The 22,077-nt window shown below is 56.0% G+C and overlaps 8 protein-coding genes and 1 non-coding gene across 9 annotated transcripts; 3 read left to right on the top strand and 6 right to left on the bottom strand.

Annotated features, from left to right (window-relative positions):
• Positions 1–3,209: 3,209 nt before the first annotated feature.
• On the top strand, positions 3,210–4,610 carry QBC33DRAFT_8954 (uncharacterized protein). The gene is made up of 4 exons (XM_060433161.1): positions 3,210–3,396; positions 3,459–3,728; positions 3,860–3,928; positions 4,015–4,610. Exons 2-4 carry the CDS (start codon positions 3,471–3,473, stop codon positions 4,495–4,497), a joined length of 810 nt encoding a protein of 269 aa, XP_060288625.1. The 5' UTR covers positions 3,210–3,396; positions 3,459–3,470; the 3' UTR covers positions 4,498–4,610.
• Positions 4,288–6,083, bottom strand: QBC33DRAFT_521150 (uncharacterized protein). The gene is made up of 2 exons (XM_060426431.1): positions 5,539–6,083; positions 4,288–5,402 (listed from the first exon to the last, which is right to left on the bottom strand). Exons 1-2 carry the CDS (start codon positions 5,828–5,830, stop codon positions 4,723–4,725), a joined length of 972 nt encoding a protein of 323 aa, XP_060288624.1. The 5' UTR covers positions 5,831–6,083; the 3' UTR covers positions 4,288–4,722.
• Positions 6,084–6,902: 819 nt separating this feature from the next.
• QBC33DRAFT_510274 (GTP-binding protein ypt1) lies at positions 6,903–7,939 on the top strand (the record flags this gene model as incomplete). The annotated part of the gene is made up of 5 exons (XM_060425758.1): positions 6,903–6,913; positions 7,075–7,198; positions 7,258–7,305; positions 7,375–7,602; positions 7,742–7,939. The coding sequence occupies 5 exons, from the start codon at positions 6,903–6,905 to the stop codon at positions 7,937–7,939; spliced, it is 609 nt and encodes a 202-aa protein (XP_060288623.1).
• Positions 7,940–8,718: 779 nt separating this feature from the next.
• On the bottom strand, positions 8,719–12,001 carry QBC33DRAFT_443457 (uncharacterized protein; the record flags this gene model as incomplete). Its single annotated transcript, XM_060424225.1, has 3 exons — positions 8,719–8,913; positions 9,013–9,862; positions 9,927–12,001. 3 exons carry the CDS (start codon positions 11,999–12,001, stop codon positions 8,719–8,721), a joined length of 3,120 nt encoding a protein of 1,039 aa, XP_060288622.1.
• A 1,940-nt stretch (positions 12,002–13,941) lies between these two features.
• Positions 13,942–15,265, bottom strand: QBC33DRAFT_443198 (WD40-repeat-containing domain protein; the record flags this gene model as incomplete). The annotated part of the gene is made up of 3 exons (XM_060424214.1): positions 13,942–14,919; positions 14,993–15,161; positions 15,225–15,265. 3 exons carry the CDS (start codon positions 15,263–15,265, stop codon positions 13,942–13,944), a joined length of 1,188 nt encoding a protein of 395 aa, XP_060288621.1.
• A 254-nt stretch (positions 15,266–15,519) lies between these two features.
• Positions 15,520–17,196, bottom strand: QBC33DRAFT_521137 (alpha/beta-hydrolase). The gene has a single exon (XM_060426430.1). The coding sequence runs from the start codon at positions 16,698–16,700 to the stop codon at positions 15,870–15,872; it is 831 nt and encodes a 276-aa protein (XP_060288620.1). The 5' UTR covers positions 16,701–17,196; the 3' UTR covers positions 15,520–15,869.
• QBC33DRAFT_t6 lies at positions 15,593–15,697 on the bottom strand. Its single transcript has one exon. It is a non-coding gene; the product is annotated as a tRNA-Gly (tRNA).
• Positions 16,839–17,763, bottom strand: QBC33DRAFT_521135 (uncharacterized protein). Its single transcript, XM_060426429.1, has 2 exons — positions 17,494–17,763; positions 16,839–17,431 (listed from the first exon to the last, which is right to left on the bottom strand). Exons 1-2 carry the CDS (start codon positions 17,628–17,630, stop codon positions 17,089–17,091), a joined length of 480 nt encoding a protein of 159 aa, XP_060288619.1. The 5' UTR covers positions 17,631–17,763; the 3' UTR covers positions 16,839–17,088.
• Positions 17,764–17,925: 162 nt separating this feature from the next.
• On the top strand, positions 17,926–21,115 carry QBC33DRAFT_8490 (minichromosome loss protein 1). Its single transcript, XM_060433135.1, has 2 exons — positions 17,926–19,900; positions 19,966–21,115. The coding sequence occupies exons 1-2, from the start codon at positions 18,044–18,046 to the stop codon at positions 20,755–20,757; spliced, it is 2,649 nt and encodes an 882-aa protein (XP_060288618.1). The 5' UTR covers positions 17,926–18,043; the 3' UTR covers positions 20,758–21,115.
• The last annotated feature ends 962 nt before the right edge of the window (positions 21,116–22,077 follow it).

Genomic DNA, 22,077 nt, shown 5'->3' with positions numbered 1-22,077 from the left:
ACCACCCCCCCCCACCCCCCCGCCCCCCCCCCCCCCCCCCCCCCCCCCCCGCCCCCCCCCCCCCCCCCCCCCCCCCCCCCCCCCCCCCCCCCGGATCCTCGAAATGTAGCTGGTTAAATCCTGGCGGTGCCAGACTAAGGGTTCGACCACTTGTCCCGTGGAGCCAACACTCGTGACTTCAGTGACCTAAAAGAGTGGCATCTTGAAGCAATTCGTCTTGTAAATGTTGATCAGTTGTAATCACAATAAACGCTATCTTGTCTGCAAGAAGGTTTACTGCAACGTCCTGGCAGACAAATCTTAGAGTACATACCCCTGGGGGTGTCAAGGCTGGCGTAGGCTTGAGACATCTACGACTTTGAGTTAGCAGTCGCTTAGAATTAATGCAGTTGCAAGTGTTTACTTACCTTGCTGTAGACGCCTTCTTCCTTGATTATAGGAACGAAGATATCAGCCTTCTTGGCCGACATGAGGCTCACCTCCCTAATGATTCTCATCGAAATGCCTTCCTAGGAATAGGTGACGCAGGAAGGCCCTGATGGACAGATCAAACTTAGGTCAAAAGTCCCATGAGGCGCTGCGGCCTCCTCGATATTATCGGGCATTTTGCACCAAGTCCCAAAGCATGGAAGGTGAAAAGGGGTAAATTAAAGGTCTGGGATCAAGTCTTGAAGGCACAGGAAGGGGTTGTTTTGCTGGATGCTCCTGCGATGGAGGACGCCGACGTACGATTCACCTTCATGAGCCAGCTTGGGACTGCCTAGGCACACGCAGCAGCACTCTTTATATCCGGCTGATACATGGGATGAGCCTATAGAATCTCGTCTCCTTCATCGGCGCATCGTATCTTCACATCCGACGGCACGCCTTGAGGTATAGTGGATTATATATCACAAAGACACTCGCCCGTCGTCCTCCCTAGTCCGACATTGCTGTCTCATTCTTCAGAGTGACGTCCTCGCCGAAAGTCCTCCGATGGCCTGAGCTGGTGCATTCCAGCGGTTGTCCCCTACCATCCTTTGGTAGATAGTAGATGCCAGATTCGTACATCGGATTCCTCCCGGAGTCCCCGTAGGGAGCCATTCACCCCTCAGACCCATGCAGACTGTTTCCCCATCTTCAACAGACCCGCCAGCCCCGCCTTGTCCGTCTTGCTTATAGGTAGGAGACATAACATCCTTGGATCAAGCCGTCGTCGACCCAGTGGGTCAATAAGCCCAAGCCCCTTCCAGGGATACTTCTTTGCCTCCGAGTTTCTTCTTCCCCTGTCCGTCGACCTTTTTTAGCCTCCGCGGGCCGTTGGAGGCTTATGGAGACGGGGGAATTGGAGTTGGCGGGTTCGGCTGCGGTTTGGGGCGGGGCTTCCCTTTGCACATGGGCGGGCTTCTTCCCCGGGCCATTCCTAAACGGGCTGTCTGAACCGGTTGTTAGTAAAGCTACAAAGAACCCATGGGGACAGGGTCACCGGAAGCCCCCATGGTATGTGACTTACGTTTTCGAGAACAGAGGTGGAGATCGCCGGGGTTTGCCTTCAGGACAGGCAGGGACAAAACCGGGGTTGTCAGGGTGGTCGGAGAGTTGGTCTGATTGTGGGTTGCTGGCGACATCTGGATTGCTTATATCCAGAAGCACACACACCCCCCAGCCAAGCTCAGAGGGCGCAGTTGCCCAGGCACGGCGGTTGTCATATTCCCCGTAAAAGGGAACATCCAGTTGGGTTCGACCCCCACAGCCTGAGAGTGCTGTGAAGGACACGCGCATTCTCGGTCGCCACCTGACATGCTTTACATAGGAGTTCCCGAGCTTTTTGCGCTACACGTGGCGTGCCCCCATTCTACCAGATTGATCACCGCGGCGGCGGTGGTGGGTACGGGCGGGATTTGCACCTTCTGAGAGGCCACCCCCGTGCAACAGATAATACCACCGGCCTGATATTACGCAGGCGTTTCCTTATTACCCTTTGTATGGGCATCTGCTCGGTGCTAAGCTGTGGTTTTCAGCTCAATCGGGGCGCGTTGAGTCATGGACAGGGGTCTAAAACCTGCTTCTGGGTTTCAGGTGACAGGTGACCGGAGAGAGGAGGTCGTGGGATTCCATAACGGAGAGGAATTATAAGCCCACCTCGGGCTCTCTTCCCATGGCGACGAAATGGCGTGAGCCTGCATTTCGCCCGCTCTAGGCCGCTTGTGCTTCCTAGCTGCAATGGAACGCGGTCGGGCACTAGAGAGACTCTAGGCCGGTGATGCCCTCCCGCCATAGTCTTGCCAGTTTGGGTGCCCAGACACTGGCACCTTATCTTAAACGGTGGATGTGACCGCAGGGAAGAACAGTCCCACACTTGCGGGAAGTTGCGCGAGATGAACAAGGGACGGGCCACAAGGGTGCCGGATTCCAGAAGATCTGCCAGGCAGCCGCCCTTCCATGCTTGTTGGAACTAGGCAGTGGGGACGGGAGGCTAGCCCGGTACCACGATCGCACATCGATTTCATGTGTCAAGGCCAGTTCTGTGGCTGCCTTGTGTGGCTATTTTGCGTGGCTCCTTGCGTGGGGAATTTTTGAGAAACTTGATGGGTGATATGCATGCAGGTTGATGACAAGTTCGCGCTGACGTTTGGGCCGTCTCAAAATGCCCATGCATGGCAATGGACGGATTTCTGAGCTGATGATCGCACCTTGCGCACGATCCATATCAGACTCGTTCGACGGCGAAGGGATACAAAGTTAAAGGGTCTGGGTAAGGCTCTGTGCCGCTCCCCATGTCACCTTACGGCGGTACCTACGTCTGTATGGCGTGCAGAAATCCAGCATTTTCCCCCTGTCGTGGTGCTTGCAGATTGCAGATTTGCAGGGGAAGGGTTTGCCCACTTTGGTAATTGACGGGGATTCTGATAGGTCGTCTCATCTCGCCTTTGCCGGCGGCCGACATCCCATTTCCAGTCTCTGTCCCCGGGGCCGAGGCACCGCACCGGAACCCCGCGAGCAAGGCGTAAGCGGGCAGGTATCCCGCCATAAAAGCCCTGAGGGTATCATGGACGTTGATTCACTGCCACATGCCATCGACAACTCCGCCGTAGCTGACTGGAAGTCACCTAGATTCCATGCCGTACCTGTTGTGGGCTGGGGATTCCGGAAGTAGGCAGTAGTAGGATGCTAAAACTCTAAATACCGCAGGCGAGCCGCTACAAGCGCCTCCGTCATATGTCATTGCTCCTCCCAAGAGCCGAGTTAAAATACGATTGAGATTTCCCGACAACCGAACAACATGTCCATACAGCCCACCTGCCTGTGGAGACATTGTGCGGTCGCGCGAGGGGCATCCGCTCTCATCCGCTCTCATCCGTTCTTAAATATACCAGGCAGCGTCCATTCTCGTCATTGTATTCGCTACACAATCTTGTAAGTGACTCGAGCAATTTTCCACCAAATATTCCCACTTGCTATACCTACTTCTACTCCAGAGAATCGCACATATGGCGCCACTTACTCCCCACTGGGCTCGGCCTTCGCATCCTGACATCCAGAATGTCATCATCAACGATGCCGAGTTCACCTCGAAAAGCCTGTCCAAGGTCACGCTTGCTCCGTTTGCCGTCTTTGCCAAGATGGCATTCCCTCCTTGCACCCTTGCCGAACAGCCCACTTACGCCACAGTCCAAATTGGCCGGAACAAGCACCTGAACCTCAACAGCGACCTTCTGTACATTAACCACTCCTGCGACCCGTCTCTTGTTAGTCGAGGCCCACTGCGCATCTTCCTTCTTCTCCACTTTCTCCTTTACCCCCCCACCCCCTCCCCCGCAATAAATTGTATCGTTTAGACAAGAATCAGACTGCTAAGCCAATGTGATAACTCTTCAAGATCTTCGACACTTCCAGTCTCAACATCCTCGTCGGTCAGAAGGGACTTCAGCCAGGTGATGAACTGACAGCATGTTATGCCCGCACCCCGCCCCCGGCCTTGTTTCGGCACAGCCGGATGCGTAACCCAAGCTAGCTTCTAATCCACGAGACCAGTTCTTCTACCCGTCCACCGAATGGGACATGGCCCAGCCATTCGACTGCCTCTGCGGAGCCCCGACCTGCCGCGGCCAGATCGCCGGGGCGGGCCACATGGCCGAAGCCCAGCTCGAGGGGCTCTGGCTCAACGGGCACATCCACGAGCTCCTCGCGGAGCGCAAGGCGGCCCGCCGCACCGACGACGTGTCTGGGAACGGCACCGTCGGACACGTCGACGCGGACCCCACCGCTCAGGCGCTGAGAGATGCCCTGCAGCAGGCCGAGAAGGTCGTCGTCGCCACGAGGGCCGCGCTGACCTCGTACGTCCAGGGGGCGTTCCAGAAGCCCGGCCGCGGCGTCAAGGCGGTGGGGGCGTCTGGATTGCAGCACGGCGGCCACGGGGCCAACGGACTCTCTTCCAACGGGTCTGCCCGGGGCTCCCAGAGGCGTGGGCTGACATCACGGGAGCTGAGCGGCGAGATGGGCGGAGATACAAACTAGGAACAAGTACCAGGATAAAGGGGAGTGGTTCATATCTACACTAGGTACCGAATTGCACCCTGTATCCGTAAACCTTTTTACAAAAAAAAGACCAAGAACAAGCTGCCGTGAACTCCGTGTGCCCCGCTGTCTGCCGTTGACCAGAATTCCATTCGTACATGCTGGTTGCCCAGGGGAATCGTAGTATTTCCGTATTTCCGCAGTAGAGTGAGTGGCCACCACAGCTCACCTCTCCTTCCTTGCAAACGCCGGACACGGGGTATCTGATCCCTCCCTGCTGCCCTTCATTCCTCCCAGCAGCCAGTCAGTCAGGCCGACGACCTTGGCGCCCACCCCTTGCTCCCATTGGCCGCCCTCCTCGACGTGCTCGATCGTGTGGCTGAGTATCTTCCCTTCCCTGTCGAACTCGAAGATGAACAGGCCCGTAAACTCCTTATCTTCGCCTGGGCGCTGGGAAGAGCCCACCACCCCTCCCCTTCCTTCGACCATACCACCACCACCGCCGCCATCACCATCACCTCCAGCACTCCGAGCACCAGCTCCAGCCCCAGCCCCGCGGCCGCCCCCGTTCAGGAACGACAGGCCCCAATTGCTCCTCCCCTTCCCGCCGATGGTGCGCCACCGGACGATGAGCTGCTCGGCGAGGGCGCCGTGGCGGCGGGCGGCGCGGCCGCGCACCATGCGCTCCGACAGGATCTCGAGGCGGACGTTGCCGACGACGGGGACGCGGTTCCACGCGATCGGCGACGTCCACAGGGCGGCCTTGTAGGCGACGCGGCCCGACACGGCGGGGAGGTGCGGGTGCGTCGAGGGGAAGAGGTGCAGCGAGATGTTGGGCGAGAGGACCTCCTGCGGGAGCGGGGACTGGAGGAGGGTTGGGAGGCGGTCTTGGAGGATTCGGAGGGCTGTGGGTTTAGGGGGAGAACCGGGTTAGCTGACTAGGTAGGTTTTTTGGATGGTGATGTGGGGGGAGGGAGAGCGGGAGTTACTGCTGGCGCAAGGGTGCGGGAAACTGGGAAATAAAATGCAATCATGACTTACTCTGTCCAAGCTTCACCTTGGTATCTTCGGGCGGTTTGGGTTGACCTGGTGGCGGTTGTGGAAGGGGGTTATTGGATAGGTTGAATGTTGAGTTGAACCAGGCCTCGGGCAAGTTGTGTGGATTTGCATCTTGCAATGTTGTGGCAGGTTTCGACACGGGCCTTGGTGGTGTGGTCCATGGCTCAGCATTGCTTTGGCGTAGCTGGTCGGAGAAGAGAGATCGTATTCGGCCAACCGTAGAGGGCCTCACAACTTGTGATGGCGACCGCAGCAGCCTGTTTGGTGCGGGCATTTGTCCGTGTGTTTTCTGGGGGACATGCGCCTTTTGCCCAGGTTGAGGCTGAAAGTGGTACTCTTTTTTTGTGATTCGGATGATGTCAGTGTCGGTTACTTGGGTCTCGGGAGGTTTTCCTTATGCTGTGCTATATGCGGCGAAAGGGATAATTATAGGTGCATGTTTTACACTAGTGTGCCTGGCTACGCAATAATACAAAAACCTGTAAAATACGGAAGCTTTGCCTAATAAGGTATCTGGTTTACGCAGGCGGAATGGAGATTCTCCTCCCAGGGTGGGCTGCATGGAAGCCTCCAACAGAATCCTGGATATCTTTGACTTCGCCACTATCCAGAGGTTCCAAATACCTAACAGGGTCCAAGATGGCAAGAAACCCGAATATCGAAATTAAGGTTGATATAGTGAAACTTTCCTGGGGAAGTTCCTGCATCAACCAGAGCTTTCACTGTTGGTGACACAAGGGTATGATATAATGGCAATGTTGGGGACGTCTATCACCTGGCACAGTTGAGACTTGGCCACCGAGAAGTGCCTAGGCCCAAAGGCGTAATGAATCCCACGCCAAAGGCATGTGGTTCCATCAACTGCGTAGTTGACTGATCACCTGCCACCAGTCGGCAGTATCTGGTTGTAATATCAAAATATGCTATTGCAAAACTGGAGACTTGGTCCAGCAGTCCATGCAATCTACCAAAAAGTAAATTCCCTAATTTCGCTATCTTTGATCCCCTACTTGGAGATCATTCATGTCAAAGTACCTAACTTTGCAACCATCAATTTGAGTCCACCGAAGAAGTTAGGCTTCCAGACTCTAGAGAACGTCACGTGAAATATCAACTGTTCCACTAATCAAAGGCCTACGCACGGCCCAGGTTTGACTGGCTGCTGGGCTGTCTCTTTGGATCAACGCCCTGACGCAGGCTACCTCTTTGACTTGCTCTCCACATCATCACCAAACCGCCTTTAAATCCATCCTTCTCTTCCCACCCCCAACCCATTCTTCCACCCAACCACTCTCATACCTATTCGACATCAGAATTCTTGATCAACTCCCCGTCTATCCGCCACCATGAATCCCGAGTGGTAAGTCCCTGCAACCCCCGGTTCCCCCCATTCGTGGTGACCAAGGCTGACCTCCTCCATCTCCAGAGTTTCACCATCGCTCCAGACCCTTCTTCCTCGTCCAAAAGCCATAAATGAAGGCTTCACGTTATTCTGCCTGCCTGCTAACCCTTCCCTAGATACGACTACCTTTTCAAGCTCCTCCTCATCGGCGATTCCGGTGTTGGAAAGTCTTGTCTCCTTTTGCGATTCGCCGACGATACCTACACAGAGTCCTACATTTCCACCATCGGTGTCGACTTCGTATGCCTTCTCCGACCAGGTCTTGCAGGTTGTGATACTTATACTGACATACCCTGAAGAAAATCCGGACTATTGAGCTGGACGGCAAGACGGTGAAGCTTCAGATCGTAAGCAGCCCCAGGAATCAGGCATTCTAGTCGAGCGGGAGCAAATACTGACGATCGACCCGTCTACAGTGGGATACTGCCGGACAAGAACGGTTCCGGACCATTACATCATCTTACTACCGAGGCGCTCACGGCATCTGCGTTGTTTACGATGTCACCGACATGGAGTCCTTCAACAACGTCAAGCAATGGCTACAGGAGATCGATAGATACGCCACCGAGGGTGTCAACAAGCTCCTGGTAGGCAACAAGAGCGATATGGCGGACAAGAAAGTGGTCGAGTACACAGTCGCAAAGGTAAGGAATCCTCCTCACAGCCACCAGGATGCGGTCTGTCGCAACCGTACGCCCTATGGTGTGCCTTGGGCCTACCCCGTCCTCAAATACCCCTCACCCCTTCTCGGTTCCTCTCGATAACTGACTCACATGCCCTCAGGAATTCGCCGACAGCCTGGGAATCCCCTTCTTGGAAACCTCGGCCAAGAACGCGAGCAACGTCGAGCAGGCCTTCCTGACCATGGCCCGCCAAATCAAGGAGCGGATGGGCACCACAGCGACCAACAACACGAAGCCGAACGTCCAAGTCGGGCCGGGACACGGCGTTTCGTCGTCGAGCACCAACCCCTGCTGCTAAAGCAGGCGAACCTTCCTTTCGTGTTGTCGGGCGCTTTTCTCTCTCAGGAACCTGGGCCGATAGAGGAAATGACGATTAGATGATGGGAGACGAAGCAAGGCCCGCCCGTCCTGCTAACCGGGGGTTTGGATGGCTACCTTTTGAGAGGCTGGGCTGTGACTCTAGGCGTGCATCACGGAACAGACTGGCGAAGCCCGGGGATTGCGTGTCTTGCTGTGCTCAGGTTTTTTCTTTTTTTTTTTGGTTTGAGTGTACTCTGCTCTTTTCCCCCTCCGATCTTGGGCATAGTTGAGGAGGGTATGCGGCAAAGGAGGGGTGGTTTCCCAGTCTCGACCACGCAACTGTCGGTCAGAACTTTCCGCGTTTGTTCTCTTGCGCAAATCCATCGGGGGAGGGTGTTAATTAATTACCTAGGGAATCGTCATGTTCTGTTTCCTTGACAGCAACCTCTTTTCTCTCTCCCGCCCACTTGACTGCTTCTTCTGCATGGTCTTTAGAGTCCAATGACACGTCTCCCGGTATCCAAATCTACAATAGAGCACCTGTACTTCACCTCCCGTGGTCTATTCGCAGATCTCTCGCTGTTGACATATAGATTCAGACTCGCAATACCGAACTGACTCTACTTTAGGGCGTTGTGTGAATACCTCGAATCGCTGACTGCACATAAGGATATTAAACAAGAAAAAGCGAAATCCTAGGTCGAAGAATGCGGCCTGATAAACAGCATATACAAACACCGCAGCTGTATAAACCCCCCAAAACCGCCAATAATTACCCTAAGCCAGACCCAACCACTTAAGCGCCTTCCTACTCCCCCCCCTATTCACATTCTGCTGCAGCAGCATAGGCACCAACCTCCTCTCATCGAGATCAAACTCCTCCTCATCCTCCTCCCTCTCCCCCCCGCCATAATGATAACCGTCCCCCCTTCCTCCTCCTCCTCCCCTGCCGCACGACGCGTGCGTCGTACCCTCCCGGGTCACTAAACCGGGCGGCGGGCGCAGAACCCGCAGTCTCGCCCTACCAACGTTGCGGATGGTCCGGAACGACCGCGTCGCCGTCTCCGCCACCGAGGAGCTACCACCACCACCACCGCCGCCGCCGCCCATCACCAGGGACCCGGCCGACTCCCTCGAGGGGGTTGGCGACGCCGGCCGGTGCGGGATGGGCGGGAATGTCGGGAAGGGCGTCGGTATTATCCCCGGCAGCTGTTGCTGCCGTTGCTGCTGCTGCTGCTGCTGCTGCTGCTGCTGCTGCTGCTGTGGAGGCAGTCTCGGCGGCCACGTCGGAGGGGGTACGGTCCCTGGCGGCGTCGAGGGCCGAGGGTCTGGCCGGGGGTGGTGGTAGGTGTCTCGCCGCGGGGGGCTGGTTTGGGTGCCTCCGAGGGCGGTGGCGCATGCGTTCTGGTCGGCGAACTGCTGGAGGTCCGGTTTTGAGGTGGCTCTTCGCGGGTTGTGGTCGGGGACGTAGTATTCCGAGACGTTGATGAGGATCTTCCAGATTGTCGTAATGAAGGTGGCAACTTCGGAATCGCCCGCCGACGAGGTGATGATGAAGTTGGCTTGGGACAATGTTGCGGCAGGGCTCGACCCTGCCCCAGCGGCCGATCGCTTGTTTGCTCCGGGGCTGTTATTATCCACACCATGCATGAGGGGGGGCTCGAGATGGTCTCCTTTTATTATGGCCGAGACCTTGAAGATGTCATCGCCGATGATTTTCTGCAACGCCAGGACGGTGGATAAATGCTCGGCTGGGTACTCGAGCAACAGAAAACGAACATTAACATGCGCAGCCAAGTATGTTTCCAGGCAGGGAACCATGAGGGTTGCCAGCAAAGTAGGATTGGTGGCGAGATCACCACAAATATCGAGGGTAACGGGTTTGGCCTTGGATGCTTGGGTTGTAAGACCAATCAGATATCTATTTGGAGGGGGGGGCTGTTAACAGTTTGCGCGCAGCATATATTTCATGGTGGAATTCAAACCTCATATCGACGCGACCGCCCCGCGAGGCCCCTTTAGGCTTGACCGCAAGTCTCTCGATCTGACCTGCAACCCTTGACAGGTAGTCTTTTCTCACTCCAGCCTGGGTGCCAATGGCAAGAACCAGGTCCACTTTTCCTCGTCCCGGCGTTGGGTCGCTCGTCCGCGGATCGTAGAAGACCGGGTTCCACAGACTATATGGATCTGTTTGGAGCAACGGCGGTGACTGGTCATCCGCCTGGTTGTCCGAAGGGAAGTGGATAGCGAGTACCGCTCTCACGGCGTTCTGGACGGAAAGGGGCGACTGGCGGCGAGTAGTAAGAACATTGTGGAACTTGTGAATAGCAGACTTATCGAAAGTCCTTTCAAAAGACCTGGTAAAAGACTTGGGTATAGACTTGTCAGTAGACACTCTTGGGGTAGGTGGCCGTGGTGGCTCTTGCGGAGGGGTGGGCTGCCGAGGAGGCTGCACCTTCTCCCACAAGTTGGGATTATATGCGTGACACGCATAGGGATCATATTCTTCTTGGTACTGTGGCAGCTGTAGGGCCTCCTGAGAGATTCTGATCTGAACAGGTGCACGGTCGGTGTCCTTGAGGGCTGCTGGTTCTGGGCTAGTCGGGGTTGCCGGGCTCACAGGATTCTCGTCAGCTTCTAATGAACTCAGGGACTCGGAAAACTGGACCGGGTAGAAGCCTTCCTTGAACATTTCAATGACGAAGTCAAGCGTGGGCTTTGGATTTTCGTCGGTGATCCGAATAACGAGGTCTTCTTTTAGTGGCAGGACAGGTTGGAACGGAATGTCGCCCTCGAACGTCTTTCCAGCCGCCGCAGCGATACTGGCCTCCTGCGCTGCATCCGTGTTTCTGTCGACATGCGATCCGTCTGGCGATGGATAAGCCCGGCTAGCCGCCATAGGTAGTTGCCTTGTGACTGCTCGACCCGCCCTTGTCAACATTGCCTCTGGCACCTCTAAATGTCGATACCTGGGCTGTGCACAGGTCGAGTGCGACGTGCCCTCGCCAGGGATAGACCGCGAACCCCTGCGACCATTGGCCTCGGTGCCTAACCTTCTCGCGTCAGGGTTGCCTTTCGACTGATTTCGAGGGCCCGGGAACCGCATCTGAACAAGACGTGCCTCGCCGTAGACCACGGGTTCCGGAGTTGGAGGACGCGAGCCATATGCTTCAGATAAGATGGAGGGCGAGTGACGTATCGTACGGTATGCATCACCAATATCAGGCTGTGAATGACGCGGAGTCTGGATCGACAGGTCGTATCCATTCGTCCCATTTGATGTCCGGCCGAGTCCTGTCCTTGGAGCCGCATGACCTCGCGAATACGCACCGTTCTGCGGCCCGGAGGAGGCGTCATCGTCCTCGGGATCCGCTCCGAGCAGGTAGAAAGGAGCTGAGTCCGCTGAGCTGCCCGTCATTTCCAGCATTGTGGGACTGGTACTCCTCTGTCTCTCATTGCCCGCCAGATCAGCGTCGTTGTTTGTGAGTTGGAGGGCGGAAGTCTCCTCGTCGAGCGCATCAGCCGCCCTCATCGCACAGGAAATAGGGTCCTGTAATTCTCCCCCCTCCTCGTGGGACTGATCCCCATCCGTATCACCGCCGCTCTGGCCGGTCAGAGTGCGTTGCCAGTTTATCGGTATACCATCCTTCCAGAGACCAACAACACCATGCTTGACTAGACTTCCGAAGATCGAGTCGGCCTTCGATATATCGCCGCCAGTTTCGTTTTTGCTGATCCCGGATAGGCACAGAGCCTGGGCACCCGCCGTCCCGCCGCACAGAAACACCTGCCTTCTCCTCTCGGGGGTCGCCTCTTTGAGGAACTGTAAAGCGGCCTCATACCGACTCGCGGCTGCGATATGGATATTGCGAACGTATGAACGGGCACTGAACGAGCGCTCGGGGTTCTCCTTCGTCGGCATATAGTGGTCGATGCTTGGCAATACTAATATCTGGGGGGATGCGGGAAGAAGGCGCAGTTGGGTCGCGACGGTATCCTCGGGCCCCTCGAATGCCACCAGGCTGCCGTGATACGGCGGTGGCGTCGAGTCGCCCAGCATGTCCTCCGACATTTCCCCCATGAACCCAGGGCGCAAAATCAATACAACTCGATCGTTTCGAGGAGAAAACGATAACTCTAGAACTCAACCGAAGTAGTGGCCCTAATGGGCGGGGCCCAGACAGTAGGTTCTGAGATTGGCTCGGAGGGCAAAAGTACCTTATGCCACATAAGAAGAAAAAAGGGATGAAGACTAGGTAGGTACCTAGGGGGAAGCCGTCAAGTGGGATCTCGTGCATGAGACTTCAAGGTGACGACACGAGGAAAGTAAGAGGCAGGAGAGAAGCAGCAGCTGCAGCAGCACCCGCACCTAGCAGCAGCAGGAAGGAAAGGGGGAGCCGCTCGGCTACCCACACACTCCGCAACTCTGTTCTTGTCTTGCTTTCTTTCTTACCTGTCTAGAGGTAATAAGTGACCCGAAAAAAACCAAAGGGTCAAGATTTTGCCACGGATAACAACATAGTAACGCCGTAATTGGCAGAAGTGCGGGAAGCCGTGCTGGCTCGCAGCCATTGACGTTTAACTCGTGGTCCATGCCGAGAAACAGTGGCTTGAGGGCAAACTTGGTGGTCGATCGACTCAAATTCTGCGCGAACGCATCAGAATCCATGTAGATGCTGACGGCCGAGAGATGGCAATGCAGTTTGTTCCGTTTGTTCCAGAAAACTGCCAGAGCGCTTGCTTCATCCGTCGTGTAGTCTATTCCAATGGTTCTTCAGTGGAGGCGTTTTGGCGCTTGCGCAGCTCGCCGTTCAGGGGAAGTTAGGTTGATCAGGGATGGTGCCTCGGATGTGCACGGTGTGGGCCACACTGAATGCCGCGCGAGCTTAAAAGCTACCTAACTTCGACCCATTACATCAGGCAAGTATGACCAAACTCGAGGCATCAGCTGGCCGAGGACAGGTATTCGGGTAGGTAGCTGGGACCGCCCGCGACACGAAGGCAGTAGCAGTTGGCTCTCTCTCCTTCCTACGGCAAGACATTTCGAGCTGCATGCCTCCACCACGGATGCCATGAGGGGCTACATTGTATAAGTTTGTTTTGATGTACGTTGGATCTGCTGTCAGATGGAAACTTTGGCTAGGCTGAAACTTCTCTTCTGCAGACGAAGCTTTATGAGGTTGGAATATAGTTTCTTCCCTGTCTAGTCGGTGCGACGATGATATTGTTCCCGGCCACATCGATGAACGTCGGCTTCGATTTTAAGACCAGGCCGTTGGAGATTATGAGGTTCTGACCGAGCCTCCAGGACCGCAGGAGAGTAAATTATGGCTCGGCTGGAGGTCGTCGAGTGAGGCCTGTGGTCGGAAACCAAACCAAAGTAGAGGACTACCACGTTAAGCTTTCATGTCCGTCCTAGAGTTAGCTGTTCCTTAAACCTTCAACATATCCCTGTCGAATAGATGGGTACCGTATTTCTTCTTCTTTACTTTGTTTCCAAAGGACTGGACACTGGACCAAGTGTGGAGCAGGCACTAACTACTCCTCGATAACTGCCTACGAAGAGACGGGGTTGCCGACACGAACATCTAGACCGCTGTGCTTTTCCGGCCTCGTCGTAATAGTTGCCCTGGGGCCCCACTACTGACCGGCTTCGGTCCCCTGCATCTCGCTTTTTTATCAGAGTGGGAAACGCGTTCGTGTCACTCCATCTAGACCCGCTCGTCTGTTCAAGATCAAGTTAGACGAAGCCTTCTCAGGTATGTGCTGCTGCAGGCTGCAGGCCAGCGAGCAGCTTCCGCGCGATGCCCCTCGAAGAAGAAATATCAGCGTCTAATTGGCCGTGTCTGTTGCGCCCGCAGCAAACTCCCGCCACCTGAACGGATGATCGCATCTACATCACAGCTCGGCCCCTGGCAAAAGCTGTCGAGGGCCATGCACCCGTTCGGCAGAGCTAGCAGGGATGTTTCTTCCATCGTAGTCCCAGTGATCTCTTTCAGTCTAATCATCATCGTCCATCAATGCCGCAAGCTCTGCTTCTTCATCTGCAGTCAGCAGGTCATCCGCCTTCCCGTCCTGCTCGATCCCCACACCTATTATGGCTGCATCCTTCTGTTCCTGAACAAGAGCGTCTAGAGAAGCCGCTGCCAGGGGCCAAGTTCTTATGGTGCCGTCAATGCTCACACTGACGAGTCGCTCGGGCGAGCCCTTTACGATCGCAATGTCGGTAATTTCGTCATAGTGGCCTTCGAGTGAGCAATGTAGCTTCCCCGACGACCGGTCCCAAAACTTCAGGTCTTCGTCCCTCCCAGCCGTGATAACCCACCTTTCTGTTACGGCAACAGCTCGCACATGGTCTCCGTGATTAAAACTCTCCTCGGCCGTAAATCCTTTAATACGAGAGAGGCACTTGGCTGTGCCGTCTCCACTTGATGTCCAAAGATCGACTTCCTCGCCGTCATGATCGAAGACCAGCTTGTAGACGCTCGTCTCATGTTCCAGTATCGTCCGCCGATCCGCGTCAGGGGTATCAGGATTGACTTCCTCCAACTGCTCCCACGACTCCAGACTTATCCTCCAGCGCCGGATGTGGGGGTCACTGCTGGCACTGACGAGGAAGATCTCGTTCGTATCCGACTGAACCGGGTCGACGGCGAGGTCTTGCATGGCAAGCATGTTGACTGCGCTGTCCTGAAGAGTGTGCAGGCGGGCTCCAGTGCCTATGTCCCACACGATAATCTTCTTGTCTGCCCCACCACTGATGAGGATGTCTTTGCCCCCGATCCTCGTGCAGGTAACAGCCTTAACAAAGTCCGAATGGCCGATGAACTTGCGGCCCGGAGCCCTCGTCTCCGAGTCCCAGGACCACACGGCCTTGTCCCATGAGCCGGCAAAGACCGTCTTGCTGTCCTGCCCACCTATAGCAACACAAGTCAGGGGAGCCGTTGGGCCACGGTACACTGCCTTGGTGTCGTTATCCTAGATGCAGGTCACATTTTAAGGTTAGTCGAGCTGTTGCCCTACCTTCTGTGTGCAAGTCAAGAATACATACATCGAGGTTGACTTTGCGGATGGAGCCCGCTGATTCAGCGACATATATGGTTGACGAGGGGGAGCGAGGATCAGGCGTCACCGCTAGGATCTTCGACTTCAGTATGATTGGGTTGCCATACTTATTGTCAGCCTTGGCTGCTCGTCTTTCCCTCTTCGCCTGGTCCGCACTGGAGAGTCAACGTTTAGACTTCCATCTCATGTGTGAACAGTCAAGTGTGATATTTTCTTACTCTGTCTCAAAGAAGTTTTGGGGGTCTGAGGATTTGAACATGATGCAATTCCAAATTCTACCCTTGGGTAGATAGCTAGGCTGTTGCCGAAGTCAGTCAGACACACTTCATGTAATTCCTGTGTTGCTGACGTTTTCTGAGTGGTCGCTTTTGCCATGCGGCTTTGTTCTTCGACTGGGCGCCACGGGAAGGAGCCGAACCAGAGATTGTGAAGAACCGCTAAGCCCGATCGAGATTAGCGCCGATACCAGGCCTGTTTCCTAGATCCTAGGCACCAGGCCCTCTACCTGGAATAGCTTCATTCTACAGATCGATAATACTACTGAATTCCTTTTACTAAGGGGGAAAAGAGAAAGGAGGAAAAAAAATCCCGAACCCAGGACTCGAATCCGGATCTTCCGCCCTTTCGGGCCAGTTCCGCGCTGTAGACTTCCCTGGTGACCTTGACGTGATAACCATTACACCAGCTCGGGTTTGGTTGGAATGGGGCCAGTCAAAAGAAAATTATAAGGCATAAGCTCCAGTAGGAGCCTAACCAGGCAAAGCATAACCTGTTCCCGGCTGCCAGCATGCTCGGGCTTGGTGGCTCGTCTTTCCGAGTCTGGAGATGAGACCGTCAAGTAGAAAGGGATAAGTGGGATGACTTTAGGACAAATCCATCGCATCAGATGTGCCTCGAGGCTGGATCGAGGACGTCTCCTCAACCCTGCCTGTCCCAAGAACATGCCTGTTCAGAAATTCTACCGCATCATCCGTCCCGGTCGGCGAGTTCAACCAATGTCCTCCGTTCGGATACTCTTTCCACGTAATGTGCGCACCGAATCCACGCAGTATCTCCCTCAAGCCCCGGCCACTCTGAACCAAAACCAGCGGATCATCGATGCAGTGCTCAAGTAGCATAGGTGTATTGCGAAGGACGTCATCATGGCCCGGGACACCCTCCAACCCGAGAACATTCCTCATCTCGGCGAGCGTTCTGCCGGCAAATGGACACCGGCATGAAAATCCTAGAAAAGCAGCGAGCCTCCCCCCGCCCGCAGCTAGCACATCTAGATTGAATAGTGTGTGCACGCTCGTCGCGGCGCCCATGCTGATTCCCGCCAGCACGACACGATCCCATCGCCCTCCGAGCAGCGCCGCTTCATTTGCTAGGATGCAGCGGATAGCAGGGACGACCTCCTTGAGCCCAGCGACCTGCAGTTCCTCGCGTTCAGCAAAGTCGCGAATGTTCCAGACATCGAACCACTGCGGCCACTTGTCAGGGGAGCTGGCGCACTGGCGGGTCGGGGCCTGGGGGAACACCCAGCGGAAGGAGGGGAAGGCGTCAACGAGGGTGCGGTGGCGCGAGTCGTGCAAGTGGGCCAGGGAGGCCGCGAAGTTGTGCGCGCTGTCGCCGCGGCCGTGCAGGAAGACGACGGTGTGCGTATGCGGCGCCGATGGGGCGATGGTAATGAAGGGGATGTCCATGGTTGACATGACGAGAATCAGGAGACGGTGCGTTGGCACCCAACGCGATTGTTGGCGGTGAACATCTATATTGGCGCTTGTCTGTGTCTACTGCATAGTAAGAAAACGGATGTAGAGGGCTACGGAGGATTCGACAACTTGACCTGCCTGTCTGTCTCGGTATATACCTGAGGATATTTATCCTCCTAATAGCTAGGTACCTAGCTAGTTAGGTAGTTATATTATGTTCATGAAAAACTTGGGTCATACTCGACACACTTCATGGAATTCGTGTTCTGATTGCTCCAAATCGACCCTACCGACCCCTCCAATCACCCGTGCGCTAGCTGGATTAAAACCCCCGTGCTCCCTTTCGGTGTCGCTGCGTTTCCGCGGCCTTTTTTCTGCGCTAGCACCTCTACCCAGGTCGGGGCCGCGCCGGCGCCGGGGCCCGGCCCTGGTGTGGGGCGTGTGGGTCAGGTCCGTTTCCTTTGTTTCCCCAGCGCCCGCCTCCGGATCCGTTGTCCTGTGGTGCGCCGCGGTAGCGCATCGTTGCTCCCATTGCTCCTTTATTCAGAATCGCCCCACTTTCACCGAGATAGCCCGAGCCGGCCAAGGATGACCCGCTGTCGTACGGTGTAGCGGCGCGCTCCATCTGCCTGCCCTTGATCTTCATTCTGAGCATCAGACCCATGCGGGAGTTGTCCGAGATTACCGTCTCCACCACTTTCGGATCCAGGAGAACCTCGAAGTGGCGGTTTCTCATGGGCCAGCTAGCTCAGCGTGACATTCTCCGAGATGCCGCGACAGTCGTCGAGCTCACCTATGGCTGCAACCGCTGGTGAGGTTGTGCAAACCAGCGTTGTAGCGTAATAGGAATGAAGACCGACTGGTCCTGGACCACGGGAGAGACTCCGTTGATTCAGGCAAAAGAGGTCCGCGTGTAGAGAGCAGAACCATGCCAAGGCCCTCGCCGCTATTGACGAGCGTTTCAATGTCACCGAGCAGAACGAGGGTTTCCGACGAACGCTTTCCTGCCGCGCCCCTTGGCCTAGCAGGATGTTGCCCCTGAATACGGCTTGGGCAAAAAGGAAGAAACAAGGTGGCACCTGACGGCCAGCCGGCAGGCCCCGACATATGCAGTTGATGGTGGGGTCGTTTCCAGTGGACCCCTGAGTCCAATTAACACGCTTGGTTTAATGGCGACGCGCTCCACGCGTCTGCCCGCTTGCCAAAACTACCTAGCAACTCCGCGTATTCTGGATGGACGGATCCTCGAAAACATTGGTGTACGTGCATTCGCGATCACCTCCTCCATACCATTACCACATGGTCATTATTCTCTGAGGCCCCCGTGAACTCAATCGACGACAATGGCCTCCGCCGCGATATCTCGACCCCGGCCACGGCCTGCACATTACGAAGGCCCAACTCACTGCGTCTACACACCGGACGGAACTAAACTGGTGACAGTGGGGTCCAACAACACGATCAGACTATACAAGACCGGTTCCGACGGTGAACCTGCCAATATTGACGAGTGCCAAGAGCAGAATCTTGCTGTTTCTACGAACAATGACTACTTCGTCGCGGGCTCGGAGGACGGCACCGTCAGTCTGTATTCTCTCCAGTCGAAAAGCTTCGAAAAGTTCTTGTTGCGGTCGTCCCTTCCAGTTCGCGATGTTGCTCTCTCTCCAGACAGCAAGTGGTGCGCCGTTGCCAGCGACGAGCTGTCTGTGAAGCTCGTTGGCACCGAAGACAACACCCTCATGCGCACTTTGAGGGAGCATGGCAAGCCGACCAAGCATCTGGCCTTCGACCCCAAGGGCAGCATGCTCGCGCTGTCCTGTACTGACGGCGTCATATATGTATACTCTCTGACAGCAGATCAGCCCGAACTGATCCGCAAGGTCGAGGGAGTGATTGGAAGACTGGAGACCGATTCCGAAGCCTCCTCGAGGGTGATCTGGCATCCGGATGGTCGCGCGTTCGCCGTACCGACCCCCACCAGAGATATCCAAGTCGTGTCTAAGGATGACTGGGAAAAGCAACGCACCTTCTCTGACGGCCACGAGGGAGACATTACCGCCCTGGCTTGGTCGCCGAATGGGTCGATGCTGGCCACGGCCGGGAAAGACAAGAAGGTCCTGATCTGGTCCACCAAGGACCAGACCGTCGTGGCTCGCCACGAGCATGCGAATGTTCTCGACGTCGCCTGGCACCCCACTGATAACCTTGTCTCGTTTACCACGTCCGACGGCGAGGTGTACATCTGCCCTGGCTTTGTTCCGGAACATTATGCTCCGCTGTTGAAGCTCCCCAAGCAGCCCGCACCGTTCATCCACGACCCGCTAGGCGAGATATCTGCCAACGTCAGGCGACCCGATGTCAACGGTCTCAAGCCACGGCCCGTGGTAGCGAGGAGAGGCACCCCTGACAGTCTTGATGACCTGCTTGACGATGATGGTCCAGCGTACGATGACGACTTCGTGGTCGACGACGACGGTGCCGGATATGCGCTGAATGGCGGACACAAGCGACCAGCCGAGGACGACGAACTGTTCGGTGCTCCTGCGAGCAAGCGTGCAAACCTGGCTTGGACACAGTATCACGAATCCTTCCAACCGGGCTCAACCCCGTGGCGTGGCAATCGCAAGTATCTCTGCCTGAACCTGATAGGTTTCGTCTGGACCGTCGATCAGGATTCGCATAACACCGTCACCGTGGAGTTTTATGACCACGAGTTCCACAGGGACTTTCACTTCACCGACACATTCCTCTACGACAAAGCTTGTCTCAACGAGCATGGCGCGCTGTTTTCGTCCCCGCCCAAGGACGATGCGGCCGCAGTCATCTTCTACCGACCACATGAGACGTGGACACAACGTGCCGATTGGAGAACCCAGTTGCCGAAGGGGGAAGCGGTGCTAGCCATGTCACTGAGCGATTCGTTCGTGACCGTCACGACGTCAGCAAACTATGTGCGTGTCTACACCTTGTTTGGCATCCCTTACCGGGTGTATCGACCGAAGAGCAGTCCCATCGTGACGTGTGCCAGTTGGCGGGACTATGTTCTCACCATGGGTAACGGGCCAGTCGGCGGCGACGGCAACACCAAGCTCCTGTACACGATCCAGAACATAAAGCGGGACGAGATCTGCCAAAACGAGGACACCGTGGCACTCCCGGAAGGGGCCACGGTCAAGAGCGTCTTCTTCTCAGACAACGGGGTAAGCAGCCTACAACCTCCCCCGAGCATGGCGTGCGTGATATAACTAACCGACGTCGACTCTAGGACCCTTGCATCTACGATTCTACAGGAACCCTACTTACCCTACTCCACTGGCGCAGGCCGTCAAGAGCATACTGGATCCCACTCCTAGACACCAAGCTCCTCCCGCGCCTGGCGTCGGGGAGGAAGAAGGAGAACTACTTCCCCGTTGCCGTGGCCGACCAGAAGTTTCATTGCATCATCCTCAAGGGCGGCGACCAATACCCCTACTTCCCGCGGCCGCTGCTCTCCGAGTTCGACTTCTCCATCCCGCTCACGTCGGCACCAAAGGGCGGCAAGAAGAAGAAGAAGAACAAGTTCCGCGCCCATGACGACGATGACGACGACCACGGCATCGACGAGGACATGGCCGACGCCGACGCCGACGCCGACGGCTCTTCGTCCGAGGGCGAAGGGTCCGACGCCGAGGGCGGCGCGGACGGAACCCTGGGCCTGACGCAGGCGTTCCTGCTGAAGACGCTGCAGGCATCGCAGATGGCCGACGCCCTGGGGGGCCCCGGGTCGGCGGGTGCGCGGGCGGCGCTGGCGCGGCTGGAGCTCGACATCGACAAGACGCTGCTGCAGCTGCTGGCGGTCGAGTGCCGCGAGGGCGAGGAGCGGGGGATGCGGGCGCTCGAGGTGGTGGGCCTGATGCGCGACCGGACGGGCCGGATGGTGGAGGCGGCTGGGAAGGTGGCGGAGCGGTACGGCAGGGGCATCCTGGGCGAGAAGATCAGGGAGGTGGGCGAGCGGAGGGTCGCCGGGCAGTTCGCGGACGGGGACGGGGACGAGGAGAGCGATGGGGACTTTGCTTGACAGGAGTTGTCATTTTTATTAAACTGTTTGAACTCTTATTTCCTGACTCTTCTCTTTTTTTTTTTTTTTTCGTCTCCTTCCCCTGTCCTTGACGAGGATGGGGATGGGCACCTTTCCCGGCGAGGGCTCCGCTCCCACTCCACACTCCCACCCGGACGGAGATGTTGGATTATGCCCCCAATGCCCGGTTCTGGGGAAGGGCGGGGGATGGTCGATGGGGCCAATTGAAACGGGAGACTCGCGCGCAGCATACTTTGGTTTCTCGGTTCCGGCTGCGGTGCCGTCGTTGGGCCACCCAGGGGGGAATGAACGTGTCAGTGCGCTTGGGGCGATCTTTAATGGGTTTCAGTAGGGATTGGTTTTTGTTTGATACGTACATGTACATTAACGTGCCGCATGTTTGGCAATGGCATTAATGCATCAAGTGTTATGAACCCCTCCGGCGGCTCGCCCGCCGAACATCAGGGGGGAACGGCCTCTTTGTGCGTATAACTTCCAGTTGCATTAGGGCGCTTCTAGATTGCGGCGGAAGGCTTTTCGGGCGAATACCTCCTTGCTGCTTTCAATTCCAGGGCGGCAACTTGATCCTGGTAGGAATATTCTCCGTCTCCGTCTAAACTGCCTCCGCCTCGCAGATCATTGAGCCTCCTGAGATTGGCGTATGCCGCTCTCCCACACCAGGCGTCGGGATGTCTGTCCACTACACAGTACGGGCTCACCCTTGCTCGTCAATCATCGATGGGTTCTGAACACCGTGTTCCAAGCTTGGGAGTCTTAGAAAGGGAAGTCGACACGTAGGAAACCTTCTAAGGAAATTATAAGACTCAATGAAGCTCAACCCGGAATATATATTGGCTGAAGGCACAGTGGTAGTACTTAATTTCCGTCGTCGACGTAAGCACTTTAACCAAATCTTTAACCACATTTGACTTAGCCTGTCGGTTGGTTTCCAGCTCCAATGATCTCCCTTTTATCTAAGGTTGTTTATATAGAGACCTCAACCAGCAACGATACTTCGTTTATTCCTCGTCCAGGTGCCTCCTAGAGGGGGACCCAAGGTATTCCCAAAACAAGAGCACTCACTTGAGACTGGACAAGACAGGGAACCTGCCGGAGCTAAGATAATATATAGGGATTAGGGAGGCAATAACCGGATAACCCCGCTCGGCCCCCTTCTTGTGCCACAGGAACACCTTTCTGGGTGTATTATTTTGTATGGGAGCTATGGGAGGTCGTACAACGTACACAATCATTGCCGCGCAATGGGCGTGGGATTATCCTTGTCGACATGAATGCAGCCTTAGCACAATCTTCTTCGCA

Source organism: Phialemonium atrogriseum (genome assembly GCF_030411735.1).
Source record: "Phialemonium atrogriseum strain 8032-3 unplaced genomic scaffold QBC33scaffold_1, whole genome shotgun sequence".
NCBI lineage: Eukaryota > Fungi > Ascomycota > Sordariomycetes > Cephalothecales > Cephalothecaceae > Phialemonium > Phialemonium atrogriseum.
The sequence above is the reverse complement of the archived record's forward strand: the minus strand, read 5'-3'. Positions and strand labels throughout refer to the sequence as shown.

What these genes read in the sequence shown, in the direction of transcription:
- QBC33DRAFT_521135 (XM_060426429.1), bottom strand. Translation starts at nt 17,630, where the DNA reads ATGGTTCTGCTCTCTACACGCGGACCTCTTTTGCCTGAATCAACGGAG. An exon ending in ACCAGCGGTTGCAGCCATAG is followed by an intron (nt 17,432 to 17,493) that starts GTGAGCTCGACG and finishes CTGGCCCATGAG; the next exon opens with AAACCGCCACTTCGAGGTTC.
- QBC33DRAFT_8954 (XM_060433161.1), top strand. Translation starts at nt 3,471, where the DNA reads ATGGCGCCACTTACTCCCCACTGGGCTCGGCCTTCGCATCCTGACATC. An exon ending in ACTCCTGCGACCCGTCTCTT is followed by an intron (nt 3,729 to 3,859) that starts GTTAGTCGAGGC and finishes TAACTCTTCAAG; the next exon opens with ATCTTCGACACTTCCAGTCT. An exon ending in AGCCAGGTGATGAACTGACA is followed by an intron (nt 3,929 to 4,014) that starts GCATGTTATGCC and finishes CCACGAGACCAG; the next exon opens with TTCTTCTACCCGTCCACCGA.
- QBC33DRAFT_521150 (XM_060426431.1), bottom strand. Translation starts at nt 5,830, where the DNA reads ATGCCCGCACCAAACAGGCTGCTGCGGTCGCCATCACAAGTTGTGAGG. An exon ending in CAAGGTGAAGCTTGGACAGA is followed by an intron (nt 5,403 to 5,538) that starts GTAAGTCATGAT and finishes CTAAACCCACAG; the next exon opens with CCCTCCGAATCCTCCAAGAC.
- QBC33DRAFT_8490 (XM_060433135.1), top strand. Translation starts at nt 18,044, where the DNA reads ATGGCCTCCGCCGCGATATCTCGACCCCGGCCACGGCCTGCACATTAC. An exon ending in TCTTCTTCTCAGACAACGGG is followed by an intron (nt 19,901 to 19,965) that starts GTAAGCAGCCTA and finishes CGTCGACTCTAG; the next exon opens with GACCCTTGCATCTACGATTC.
- QBC33DRAFT_521137 (XM_060426430.1), bottom strand. Translation starts at nt 16,700, where the DNA reads ATGTCAACCATGGACATCCCCTTCATTACCATCGCCCCATCGGCGCCG.